This window comes from Dermacentor silvarum, chromosome 1, assembly GCF_013339745.2.
Source record: "Dermacentor silvarum isolate Dsil-2018 chromosome 1, BIME_Dsil_1.4, whole genome shotgun sequence".
Taxonomy (NCBI): Eukaryota; Metazoa; Arthropoda; class Arachnida; order Ixodida; family Ixodidae; genus Dermacentor; species Dermacentor silvarum.
In genome coordinates, this window is record NC_051154.1 from 129,296,403 (window position 1) to 129,310,297 (window position 13,895).

General features: G+C 44.3%; 3 protein-coding genes across 3 annotated transcripts in view; 2 read left to right on the forward strand and 1 right to left on the reverse strand.

Annotated features, from left to right (window-relative positions):
* LOC119436018 (zinc finger CCCH domain-containing protein 18-like) overlaps nucleotides 1–13,895 on the reverse strand; it is a 188,029-nt gene that overhangs the window by 152,826 nt on the left and 21,308 nt on the right. The gene's annotated exons all lie outside the window — the stretch shown is intronic.
* LOC119436024 (cytochrome c oxidase subunit 4 isoform 1, mitochondrial) overlaps nucleotides 1–13,895 on the forward strand; it is a 480,308-nt gene that overhangs the window by 143,321 nt on the left and 323,092 nt on the right. The window lies entirely within an intron of this gene.
* The window catches only part of LOC119436019 (beta-catenin-like protein 1), a 104,974-nt gene continuing 100,568 nt past the window's right edge, over nucleotides 9,490–13,895 (forward strand). The window contains 2 exon segments of the mRNA XM_037702748.2: nucleotides 9,490–9,615; nucleotides 9,689–9,765. Of these exon segments, the coding sequence (XP_037558676.1) occupies nucleotides 9,701–9,765 (65 nt within the window). The 5' untranslated portion in view covers nucleotides 9,490–9,615; nucleotides 9,689–9,700.

Here is a 13,895-nt window from a genome sequence, read left to right on the forward strand (position 1 = left end):
CCCAACAAAATGTAAATTTGTAGCCATCCTTCATCAACAACTAGCAGTCTGGCTCTGCCTACTGATAATGACCTAAAGGGGAATTCTAAAACCACTTACAATGCTACTTCTCTCTCAAAGTTATAGCAGACACCGTAACTTAACTAAAAAAATGTTTGTAATTCAACCCAACTCGAATTTCAAATGGTGGCTTGTCTACCATGCTTTCAAGGGATTTTAAAGGCTTATTATTTAGACAAAGTGTTCGGATCACACCAGCTTGTGGCTTCTCTAATCAAAGTAGTATCACAGAAGTATCATATGCCCATTGCGGGTGCATTCGGAGGGTTCCTCAAGGATTAGTATTAGGCCAATACTATTTTTGTTTTATGTTAACGGCATTTCTTCCTTAGTTCAAGCCCCTGTACGAATTAAGCTTTTTGCCGATGCACAATTTATTCCTTAATGACATGTGAAGATGACCAAGTAAACTGAATAGATGCTTAAAGTGGTAGATGAGTTAAAAAAAAAATAAAGTCTGGGTTTTACATACGAACACCACGATCATTACAAGGCATGCCATAATGGGGGGGCGCTCCAGATTAATTTTGACCACCAGTTTCTTAATGTGCCCCCAATGCATGGTACATGAGCTTTTGCACTTCGCCTCTATAGAATGTGGCCGCTGCAGCTAGGATCAAATTCACAAACTTGGGCTCAGCAGTGCAATGCCATTACCACTGGGCTACCATGGGGGTCGTTAGATGAGTGGCGTGTGAAATGGGACATGAAAATGAACTATAGTAAAACAACATTTACACACAAACCAAGAAAGGGCCAACTTTCATGTTTTAGAATGCACACACCGTAATGGAAAAAGGCTAATCAAAAGCTATATTCTTGAAGAAAAGCTGGAATATCTACACAGGAGGTTATATTAACAGCCTATACAACACATCTGTATGTCCAGTCTTGGAGTGTGCTTGCGTGATGTGGATGAAAGTTTTGAAGGCTAAAATAGAAAAATAGTCTGGCGGCCCGTTTATATGCTGTAAATACTGGCACACGGACTCCATCATGGCCATATTAAAATCATGTAGGCTAGTCACTGAACGAGCGCAGACATAAGCATAGGCTAAATTTCTTTTTAAGATCATGAAAAGCCAGGCAAGACGTGTTGTCTGTCCTTTCTTTCATCCTTGTTGCTTAGGCAGATTTACACCTGCAATGCTGAACCAACTCACCCAACTTACCGTGTTGACTAAATTCAGGAAGATGTGCCCATATAAACCACACCAGAGTTATTCAGCCTTACTTAATGCGTACTGACGCTTTTTATTTCTCTTTTTTAGAGCACAGCTCTTAGGTGCCCGTTCCTACGTTTGCGTCGTCCCTCAGTGTCCCCAAGCACAACAAAGGATAAAAGAGCGAATGCGGAGCGCAGCGGGGATGAAAGACGGCGATAGTTAAGAAAGGGCGAGGAGAAATGCTAACTGAACTGAGAAATGAATGTAGTGAGCAATTTGCGATAGTTAAGGGCGGAGAAATGCAGAGGAGGGTATGGCAAAAGCGTGAGAAGAAAAGCGTAGTGTCGCACAAGACGGGCTCTGCGGCAACGACCGCTAAGAGATGGCGCCAGAGTAGCGCGCTGTCTGTTCACTGATGGCGTGTGGCGAGAGCATCGACCGATACCATCTATGGAAACAAAGTACTGCACAAGTGGAGGTCTGTCTGCGGCGGCTGCTGTGAATCGCACCCTTGAGTCACCTACGACCTGCCTCTCATGATCTCCCGATTAGTGAGGTAGTCGCGCCACACGAGACAGATTGTCTGCGCCAGCCAATATATCATGAAATGACACGTATAGAGCTGCGCTCAAATTTCATGTTTAGGAGTATCGTAACAGTCGCTGAATTTTTTCCCGGAAACAACTGAAATATGGAATGATGCTTTTGATGATGTCAGCACTCAAGGCAACCAATCAAGCGTCCTGTGCACCAGACCAGACAGAGCTTCAAGGCCCAGGGTAATTAGGAAAAGAAAGTTATTGCTTTAAAATATGCTTCCAGAGTCCTATTTGACAGAAAATTTACTGTTTATGTTTTGTGTTAGAATATGTCTTAACTAGAACACCTATGAATTTCATAGCACACTGGGGAGGAAAATGGTAAAACTGTTGCAGCCTCTGGATTTCTGCAACTCTGGGAATCACAGGCGGTGGTCTTCCAGAGCTCCAGAATATGTATGCTGGTGTCAGTGCCAGGCTGTGGCAAGAATGAAGCAAGGGGCAGTACTGAGAGTATGATGCAATACCAACGTGACTCTGTAAACAAAAAGTCTGTCCACAGAAGTCACCAGTGTGAGGCGTTTGCCGAACATGTCATTACCTATAGTCAGTCAATTTGGAGCACTTAGCTTCTTGATGGCAAATCGAGTTCATGTTCCTGCTTTCTAAAAGCTTTTCCTGGCCTCACTTTCGTTTGTCGTTTCCCCACTCACAGATGCAAAAAGAATCAGGGGCCTTATAATGTAGAAATATTACCATTCTGATTTTATTCCAATCTCGTGACAAATTTACTTAAGTAGGCAACCTGAAATATGCATAAAATGTAGTAAAAATGTGTATTTACAAAAATAGTAGTGACTATTTATTTTGAAGACTGAATCGAATAGGACAATATTAAACTCATTATTGGAAAGTTTTGAACATTTGCACACCCCCAACTTGAAATATACATGCAGTTTCTTAAAACTGGCATTCATTTTCAGGGTGGAAATAAAAACAAGGAGGAGGCCATTTACCAATGTGCATCAGTTTAAATTAAAAAAAAAGGCTACCCCTATTCTGGAAGTTGCATAACAGATGCCTGGGCCTGTGAAGAGCACTTGCAAATAGGGAAAATAAACCAACAGCCTTTTTAACATGCCTCTCTCAGATGAATGTAGTGAGCAAAAGAATGTTCATCAGTCCTTGAATGGTGCGAGGTCAACACCAGTCAAGGACATGACTAAACATGTCATGCTCAACCCTAAAAACACCTTGTCCTGTGAATCAAGTGTAGTGCAAAGCATGTCACCAGCAATGAGGTTGATGACAATGCCTGTGCCACTACCATTCATTATCGGAGGCAGGTACTAAGTTAAAATGGCAGGCGAGAGGATTGTGACACTGCTTCGATACTTTTCCCCATCTTGTTCGAAGCCAGTATTGCCAACCAGACACTGAAGTGCCACACATTCCCCACTGCATTTCCGTGTAAAGTGGTGCTATGCAATCAGAAAGCATGTTTCTTATAGTTCTGTAGCTCGGAGTAGGAGACGCTCGGAAGTACCGAAAAATCCAAACTCACACCTTTCCGCACTTGGGACTGTGGCACGCAATGTGGCCAGCAGTATATCCAGTCAATGTCCCTGGGGGGGGTGGCCTTCTCTTCCCCACATTATGTGGGAATGTATATGTAGGCCACCGAACATTGACTCGCCCCTGATACTGACCTCACTAAGGGAGCCCTGAGAGGCCGTCCTCGCTCGAGCTGACTTGGAGATCCAGAAGGGTCCCTTAGACCAGGCTGAGCGTACGGCAACTGCCACTGGAGTCCTGGACTAGGGACCCACCCTTCCCACTACCTTGCCTCTTTTCTTTTTTTATTATTCAATAAAGTTTTTCATTCATTAGTTCTGTAGGAGGCTATCCACCAGCAATCATTTTCAAATATCACTACCTTCAGTCAAGGTACGTTTGATTTGCCTGCACCGCCTGAACCAGTTCACGAGGTGCTGCACCCTGCCATTCATTTCAGCGGTGCAGAAATGGCATCCGCTGAACCACGCCGTTCGTTTCAAAAGGTGCAGGAAAGGTGCAGTGCTGGTTCATGGTTTTGCTGCACCCACTCCACTGTTGGTGCCGCCTTGGTGCAGGCGTACAGGTGCGCGGCAGACGACACAGCACACGGGCGCGAGCGCAATTAAAACCCCGCTTATACACGTCTGATGTATCTACGCAAGCGTGGTGTGTATTTACGCCCCAGAAGGCGATCATACCTGCAGTTCAGGACCTTTCAAACTTATGCACTCCGTGCACATTAGTCGGACATAACGCCTACACCGCGTCTGCACCTTGGCGTTCGTTCCAGTGTCGTGCTGTGCCTGCACCACAGAAATCGAGCTGCACAATTTATGAACTTCTCGTGAACCGCCATGAACTGGTTCACAGTGGTGCAGGCGAATCGAACGGACCTTCAGTATAACCCATCCCCCAGTGCTTCAGCAGCCAGCAACAACTAAGCAACAACTGAAAAGCATAGGTACTGCACTGACTCCAGCACTCGAACAGATGTTGTAGTTAAACGCAAGTGTTTTCAAAATGTACAGCTGCCCTTTATCACTTGTAGTCTGCACACAGAACTTGCGTAAAGCAAGTTTGAAATACTTCATGCATTCCTGCCACGGAGTGCCAATCTCAATCACACCATAACTATGCAGTTAAATGAATATTGCTAGTGAGTTATATGCAGCAGCTGCAAGTTCTGCTTTGAAGGTCTGCACTCTTAATGCAGTACCCCTATTAGTGTGTGCACTCCCTATCCTAAGCATTATTTCAGTAGCAGGGTTTAATGCCACACACAGCCCACATGAAACTTTCCCATTACTTGAAAGCCCTCCCCCAAAGCATACAATGAAATGACTTTACAGAGGCCTCACTCATAAAGAGACACATGAAACCTGGCTGACACGACTGATTACTACAGCTTGAGCCAAGCATGAAGTAAGCTCGAAGTCTGAAAATAAGTGTAATGGCATGACTTGGGGCCATTAAGGAAAATAATGAAGGCAGCTGGAAGGTGGCATTTCCCTTAAAACACTCATTCTGTAGTTTTCAGCTAGACTGCCTTTTATCCCTGAATCATTTCTACTGAGATTATGCACTGGGGACAAATAAAGCAACGTCGCCAACTGAACTTACTGGAAAGTGTGCTCTGCAGCGAGTGATTTTCTCATGTGGCTGCCCATGAGTTAGTGTTGAATGACCGACTCACAGCAATGCTCATTAACAGAGTGGAGCTTAACCTCCAAAGGCAACACCTAGACTATAAGAGATGCACGAGGAGAGGCGCTCAATTACCTTCGACTTCTTGGCACATTCTTCACCGCACACCTAAACCGAAGAAAAATCTTCTTGCATTGTTTCCGTCAGAAAGCAATGGCCAAACATCGAGCACATAACCTCAGCCACTGAGCCACTACAATGAGGTCAAAGCAAATGGTAAATTCAACCTTCTACTAGAACTACTAGGCTATCAAGAAACAGCAACAATTTTTGTTTGTAATTCGAGCAGCGATTTTTTTTTTTTGCAAAATTTAGTATACAAATTAAAGTAAAGGCTCATAGACGTTCAATCGAAAATTTTAGCCCTTATAATTCAGTGAACGGCATATATATGAAAAACAGCTTTACGATGAATATACACACACCACTGAGCCACTACAATGAGGTCAAAGCAAATGGTAAATTCAACCTTCTACTAGAACTACTGGGCTATCAAGAAACAGCAACAATTTTTGTTTGTATCTTCGAACAGCGAATTTTTTTTTTGCAAGATTTAGTATACAAATTAAAGGCTCATAGACGTTCAATTGAAATTTAGCCCTTATAATTCAGTGAAACAGCATATATATTTGCATTAAGGAATCAGGCAATGCTTAATGTATGCCAAATGCAGCTCCTACAAGCCAACACTTTGCTTGGAAAAAATGGGATGAATAGACATTTCGCATGTTACCGGCAACCAAGTGCACATCGGGTTCCTTCCACCATTGTGAGGATAGATTACGCACAAGCGCACACAGCAGAGGAAGTTTGTGTGCCATGCGCACTCTGCTACAGGTTTCGTTCAGTTTACTGTGGTATTCTGGCATACGATAGCATGCTTCTTGCCTAGCATGGCGCTGTGAACGCAAACTTGTTCACCGCAACGAGATAGGTTAATATCTTCGCGTGCCACCGCACTTACACCCAAGCGTGTTGTTGACTACTACGAAACGAAGGCGGCAACGGGTGGCCTTGAATGCAGGACCTACAACTTTGTAGTCTTCTGATTCCAGGTTCCATCAGAGACAACTAGACGAAAAGAGGGAAGCACACCTGGAAGCGCAGCATGCTGCAATATTGTGTGCTGGTGTAGCAATACCACGTAGTGACCTAGCATGGCTGAAGTGGTGCCTCGCTAATGCCAGAGTATTGGCCATAGGATCTAGTCAGCTTGTCGCAGACACTGTTGCCGGAATTTCCTTTCTTGCTCAAAAACGTGGCAAGCTGTCATCTACACGGCTGAGCATGTGACGAGGCTCATTACTGTGGTGCTGTAGACACAAATGTGAAAAATCAATAACTAGCCATGTGTGCGCAGTACCAAATTTTAATATACGTGGTGAATCAAAGCTGCTTCACTTAACTGTCACAATTAGTGTGAACGCACAAACAGTCGGCATGGCTAAGTGCTGCCAAGTTCAAGGTGAAGCCGGTGCACTGAACACTGCATTGAATTGTGCACACTTGAGTACGTATGGCTGGTAATGTGCATGTAGACACACTACTTGCAGCCATAGGTTGGTATGTCACATTTCAGTGAAACAATGCTGGAGAAACAACACAAAACACAGAGCATGCGGTGGGGCAGGCAGTTGGCTGCTAGAAGCTTGCCTGTGTCTATCCCTCCCAATGGCAGTTCAAAACCAGCGTTGCCCGACTGCAGCACAGGGTTTTCGGCTTTATGCCCAAGCCCCTACACTGCACAAGGCTTCAACAAACAAATTAAACAGGATTCTGTTGGCTGACATTTTCTACATATTTGCCGTAAATAAAGCAACTATCTCTTCTCAATCAATGTTTTCACCCATTTCTAAATCTTAGTGTACGTAACACGTAACTGCACTCTGTACACACCGTCGTTGCTTCCCGGTTCCGCGGGACGACGCTATGCAGGCCGTCGGTGTACTGCGCATCCGGTTGAATGCGCTCTATTGGGGCTCGCATTTTTTATTGGCTAGGCTAATAGTGGCTAATAAAGCACTCAAATAAACACTCATGAGCCGATTATATTCTCTAGATGTTCCTCTATTGACTCAGGAAATTTGCGTCCGCGCAAGTTCTACTTACCGCTAGGACGCTTACCTACGAAGGGGAAACGTGTGCAAGCAGAGACCGGTATAACACAACTTCAAACTGTTTCTTGCTTAAAACAAAAAGTAATTTGATAAAGGTTTCTCAGCCTGTAGACAATGGATGTTGCTAATAAATACACTATTTGGCGTATTTTTGCCCCGACCCCCTCAATGCTAAATTTACGAAAACATCGGCCAAAACTAACTTTTTTGCAACTTTGTCGCCAGCTGTACAGGCGATTTCACGTATATCTGTCCAAATTTATTTTTTGCTTACAGTACAACTTGCAACTTGCTGGCAATACGTTACTATAAAATATAACCTTTGGGTAAAAGTTATCTTCTACAAAAAAATCCCAATATGGACCAAATTTTGCATGTTTAGGGCCGTAAAAAAAATCACGGGAACGTAAAGATCGTCAAAACCTTTAAGTGAAAAGCCTATCTTCCTCTCAAGGGAAAATTGTGTCCTCACTAGTTTAAGAGAAAATTTTTTGACTGCATTTTTACGACTACCTTTGAACTTTTGAAAAAACTTCAGATTTTCCTAGAGGTGCTGAAATTTTTTTTTTTTCGCAACAATGTTTTACAGGAAGACTTCTTGCTTTAAATAGATAGTCCTCAATTTTTTTCAAAGAAATCGCTGATGTTCAAGCGCCAAGGTTGGGACAGTTGGCGTGGAATGACCCTATGTGCAATGAACTTTCACTACACATATACCTATCAAAGCAATGTACAGACATCTTTCAACACTGGCCCATATTAACCACGACGTAAAACTGACAACAAATCCTAGTCTCGGCGTTATGCGCTGTGGCTAATATCTTCATGCAATGTCAAGCATCCCGACAGACCTTTGTCATTATAAATTGTTGAGGAATGTGAGCAGTGTAACCCCATTTACTCCTATAATAACTTTTCACAGCCCTAGATAAATGTATGCAAGTGGTGTACGCCTGCCCAATTCCCAACAGAAAGCTGCCGCTTTCGCTACCTTGCCCTGTGACATGCCCATTAAAATTTGTGTAATAAAATTTTGCGCTTATACAGCATCTTCAGTTTTTTACATTAGTTCACCATATAATTACCATAAATCGAATTTAAACGAAAGTACCGACATCACAGGGCGACAAGGCGAGTTGCCTTAAAACGCAACCCTAATAACAAAACACGATACTGGATCCACACAGGAACGTGCAGATACATATACTTTTGAAATGTCAGTTAAAATGAACAGCAGAACGGGTGGAATCGGTTCACCCGAGCGTCAAATTTTAACATGGCTTCTACTATCGAAATTGGAACCTCTATTAAGCTAAGTCGCTCGCTAGCTGCTTCATTCACGCAAGGGTTTCAAGGTCAGCGAGAGGCAATGAGTGGTCTCGAGAAACTCCATTAACATTATTAGGAACGTGAGCTTTCTGACAACCTGTTACTTGCAAGCATCACAAGCGGTTTAACTACGAACATGAGGTAAATAACGGATGCAGGAATACAGTATCACCACTGCAGGCAAGCTGTGTTCCGCCGCCAGCAACTTTTGTGTCCTCGCAAGGCGGGTACGATCAAACATACGAAACAATGCACAAAACCTGGACAAAAGAATCTCGCTTGATTCCACCATTCCACAGCATAAACGGAGGCGCAGAGTAAAAGCACGCTTACTCCTGCGTATTTTTAGAACAATTCACACTTACCGCGTGTCAAGCATGTGCGAATTATAGTGCGCTTTCGCTTCCCTTAACGGCAAGTTCGCAAGGCAAGCCCACGTTTGGTTTCTTGCGGAAAGCGCACCTCGCACTTGCGGGCGAACTTCACCGCGCCTAGGCCTAACATGATGGCAAGTTGAACGAGCCGGTCGCACTAGGTTCACAAAAACTACGAACTGAGCACATTCAACAAAACAAACTCAACGCTCAGTGTCTTACCACAGATCAAGCAAAACTGAATGCACAACGAGCATCGCGCATAAAATAAGAGAAAACTACTAACATTGCTCAGAGCCCGACACCCGAACACAACAACCAGAAGACAGCCATTGATTACAATGCTCATAAAACCTGAAATTTTAGATTAAAAAAAGAAGTTATTTTTCAAATATTTTGCTTATTTTGCAAACACAATGTACTTCAACGTTTACTGCGTTATTTTAAAAATAATTGAAACTTATATATTCAAATATAGTTGTCTGTCACTGCTTTGTTTCTGGTTTTAGGCGCAATAATCTATGAGTATTTAGAAATGGACGTCGGGGCTTTTAAATTACAAGGTAAGCTGAGGATCTTGTGTTTTAATTTGTAGGTGCGTTTTGAAGTAGCCATCACGAAGCCCTGTACATATTTTCATCTTTTTACAAGCCTGCCAAGGAGCCAAAGCGGGGCTTGGAAGATGATGAGGAAACTGCGGACACGCGACCGAGAAAGCGCCTGCAACACAGCGCCAATACGGGTGGAACGATAAGAGTTTCTCGTTTTGGTAAGGAAGTGAGGAAACCGTTAAGTGACAGTTATTTGTTTTCATTACGCAACTGTTTATACTCTCACCGCAGCTCCTGTGCGGGATGACCCAGAGCCCACGTCTAGAGTCATCCTGGAACCCACGGATGCTCCAGAGCCTGATGCTAGCGTATGCTCTGTGTATTTCTTCCATTCTCATAAACTGCGATCATGCAAATTGTTGGCGGAAAATATTAGCCGCTGTCTATGATCACAGGTCTTGCTACGCAAGTTGGCGTGTGATTTAGTGGTACGTTTTTACAGTGACAAATCGATCATCACTGAAGAACAAAATCAACGCGGACTAACGCTTTGTCTGACTAGTGTAATGCCGCCAAATTTGTCTTTAAAATGTCGCCAAGGCTTGAACATGTTTTTGGTTATCTGTAACTCACCTAATTGCACGTGTATATAGCGGCTATTCACGTTAATATGATTATGGTCGAGTAGATAGTGCCACAGCATCTTGCTTGTGCTGCATGATTATGCAGTGCAATGCACACGGACTATAGGGGACGTATCTGAAATGTTCCACTTCTGCGATAGTTCGCCTTCAGAGGCGCGCTGATTGGCTGGTTGAGCAAATTGAATGATGGCTCAATGAGCCAATCAGCTCATCCAATTTTGCTGAAACAGCCATCAGCGCGCGGCTGAAGACGAAAGATGTACCACGACCTACTGGAACTACAGACCCCACAGATATCCGGCTTCTATGGGAGCCGCTTGTGCCCACTTTCATTCAACCGGTGGCCATAGGTGGCGCTTTTATAACCGTTCGTTAGGGTTCCTCGATGCGTGCGCCCCCCTCCGCCGCCGTGGAGGGTGGAGTCATTCTGTGAAGGGGTGAATGCCGCCTTTCGACCGGCGGCCGCCATTGCGCTCCCCACGCATCGTCGCGGCTTGTTGAGTGAGACAAGTGTGCGGCGTCTTCTAGGGCAAAATGCCCGGTGTTGCGTGCCACAGCGCACAAACCATTTGCGAAATAGCTGGAAGATGTTCCGATTTCCAAAAGATCGGAAGAGGTGATCCTGTGGCTGGTAAAGATCAGCGCGACAAGTGGCAACCCACGGACCGTTCCTGTTTGTGTTTGGGGAGTTAAAGCTGTGTGACATAGGCACTTTTGATCGCGATCGAGCCTTATCCGGATCGAATTTCTCGATCATGATCAGCTCCCTTGCGCAAGCTGCAGAAGGAAGCCGATCATTGTTGAGAAATCAGATCCCGATCGGGCTTAATCGTAATCACCAGTGCACCGTGTGTATAGTCGTTCATTAGCACGCTATTTCCCGTAGCATTTGTCCGTCTTGTAGTCTTGATATCTGGCATGTAAATGTGTGTGTTTAACTCGTCATTTCTTGATAGCACAAAATGCGCTGTCTTAAACGCTTGTTGTGCATGAGCTGCAAGTGCGTAAAGATCTGCACCTACGCTTTTAAATGCGAAGCATTTCTTAGCGAACTTCGGCGACTTTGAGCGTATCTATCTATCTATCTATCTATCTATCTATCAATTTATCTATCTAGCCGCCTACGACTTTGTGCTCTCCTGGCCGTTTCGTTAATGGGATGTATACGAAAATTGGCATGCCTCAACATGACTGCATGACGAACATAAATCACAGGTCATAACATGAAAATCATGACATGCATGTCAAGAGCGGCATGATTTACGTGTCACGGTCTTGGTGCTCCCCTGGCCGTTTCGTTAATGGGATGTATACGAATTGGTATGCCACAACATGACTGCATGAAGAACTAAATGACAGGTCATAACATGAAAATCATGACATGAATGTCATGAGCGGCATGATTTACGTGCCACGCTCTTGGTGCTCTTACGGACGTTTCGTTAACTTGATATATACGGCGAGACAACAATGTCTGACGACCATCGGTGACACGTTCTAAGAACATGAAAATCGTGACATGCGCGGCATGATTTACATGCCACGTGTTTCGTTAATGGGCTGTATATCAAAATTGCTAAGGCACAACATGACTGTGTGTGTGTGTGTGTGTGTGTGTGGTGTGTGTGTGTGTGTGTGTGTGTGTGGTGTGTTTCGCATGTTTAACTATATATAGCCCAACAAGATGCTATCTTAAGATGTTTACGCAGCTGGCTTGGATGATAGCCTTCCGCTGCCAGCGAGACCGACTGCAAATTCCGCTCTAAAAATAAAGATAACAGAACGTAAATAGGAGACCTTCACGCTGCCGATGCGAAAACTTTGTATTTTCGTCGTATCGTTAAAGTACCACACGTTTTACATAACGAACTCTATGTGCAGCTGCGCAAAGTACCGCTTGCTGCCTATCCTGGCTATAGGCTGCCTGCGGAGAGGGCATCGTAATGGCGGACGCCGTAGCAGACGACGCGGTTGTCTCCCCCTCCACGGCGGCGGAGGGGGGCGCACGCATCGAGGAACCCTACTGTTCGTCTTAGAACAGGTTATAGAGAGGAGCGGAAAAATTAGAGAGGAGCGGACTTGGCTTCAACCTTTCCTATTTCAAGCAAGGAGAATGGATTAAACAGTCATTACCAGGACTGATGTATGCGGATGACATTGTACTTATGGCTGACAGCAAGGAAGACTTGCAGAGATTAATGGACATCTGTGGTAAAGAGGGAGATAGCTTAGGTTTGAAGTTTAGTAAAGAAAAATCGGCAGTCGTGACATTTAATCATAATCAGGGCAGCGAGCATAGGATACAGGAGGTTACGCTGGAGGTGGTGGATAAGTACAAATATCTTGGAGTGTGGATAAACAATGGGGCTGAGTACCTAACGGAACATGAAAAATATGTGACGGCTAAAGGTAGCAGAAATGCAGCTGTGATGAAAAATAGGGCACTGTGGAATTACAATAGGTACGAAGTGGTGAGAGGGATTTGGAAAGGGGTGATGGTTCCTAGTTTGACTTTCGGCAATGCGGTCCTGTGCATGAGATCAGAGGTTCGAGCAAGGTTGGAAGTTAAGCAGCGAGGGGTAGGTAGACTGGCTCTGGGAGCACACGGAAATACACCAAATCAGGGGGTACAGGGTGACATGGGATGGACGTCATTCGAGTTCAGGGAAGCCAGCAGCAAGATAGAATTTGAGGAGCGATTGAGAGAAATGGCAGAAAAGCGGTGGGCAAGGAGAGTTTTCAGTTATTTGTACATGAGGAATGTTGATACAAAATGGAGGAAGCTGATCAGAAAACTGTCAATCAAATATTTGGACTGCAGGAGGGGTGCAAACCAGGAAACAGCGGTTAAGAAAAAGGTTAAGGAAACAGAGAGGGGTCTGTGGAAAACAGGGATGCAGACGAAATCAGCACTGGGAACATACAGAACTTTCAAGCAAGAAATTGCCAAAGAAAATATCTACGATAATTCTAGGGGAAGCTCTTTGTTTTGAAGCCAGGACGGGAGTATTGCGGACTAAGATGTGGCGAGTCAAGTACCAAGGTATAGACACGTTCTGCTATGCGTGTGGAGATGAGGAAACGCTGAACACCTCATACTTTTTGTAAAGCGCTTAACCCTACAGTGCAAGGCAACAGGGCTGATTTTTCAAAGCATTGGGTTTAGGGACAGTGAAGGCAAAATAGACTTTAAGCGGGTAGAAATAACCAAACAGAGGTTATCTGATTGGTAGATAAATCAAGGCAGGGGTGAAATTTCACCCACCACAAAGTACAAAATAGGTTAATAGTCATGGCTAGGTGGCGTATGCCACCGCCTGGTTTAAAGGGTTCAGCCTCATCCATCCATCCATCGTCTGCTACTTGGCAGGCGGCTGGGCGGCGTTCGAATGTGTGCGCCTGCTCTTCTGTAGCGGGCTGCTAGCATATATGACAATTTCTTGCGAAGACAACAGCTAGTATGTCAAAATTGATTAAGTGTACTCATTGTAGTGGTATGTAATAACACGTAAAATCATACACGAATTCTTTCTCGGTTTGCCATTATGCGAAAATTTTGCGCTGCTCCACACAAGAAAAAAGAAAAAAACTAGCTGATCTAGTGATTGTTTACGTGTTGTTCGGCCTGTCAAATATGCATTGTAAAGCTTTTATGAAACTGTGAAAACTGATGCTAGAGTCCTTGCTTTCTCTTCTTTACACGATGGCACAGACCAGTATAACGTAATGTGATCATTATGTTATCCCATCTGTAATTAACTCAAGCAAGCTGCATGTAGTCAAGGCTGAAGTTGAATCTTCTGGTAATCAGATCTTTCCCCCTACTGCGAAGGCAACGGGAGGAAATGTTATCG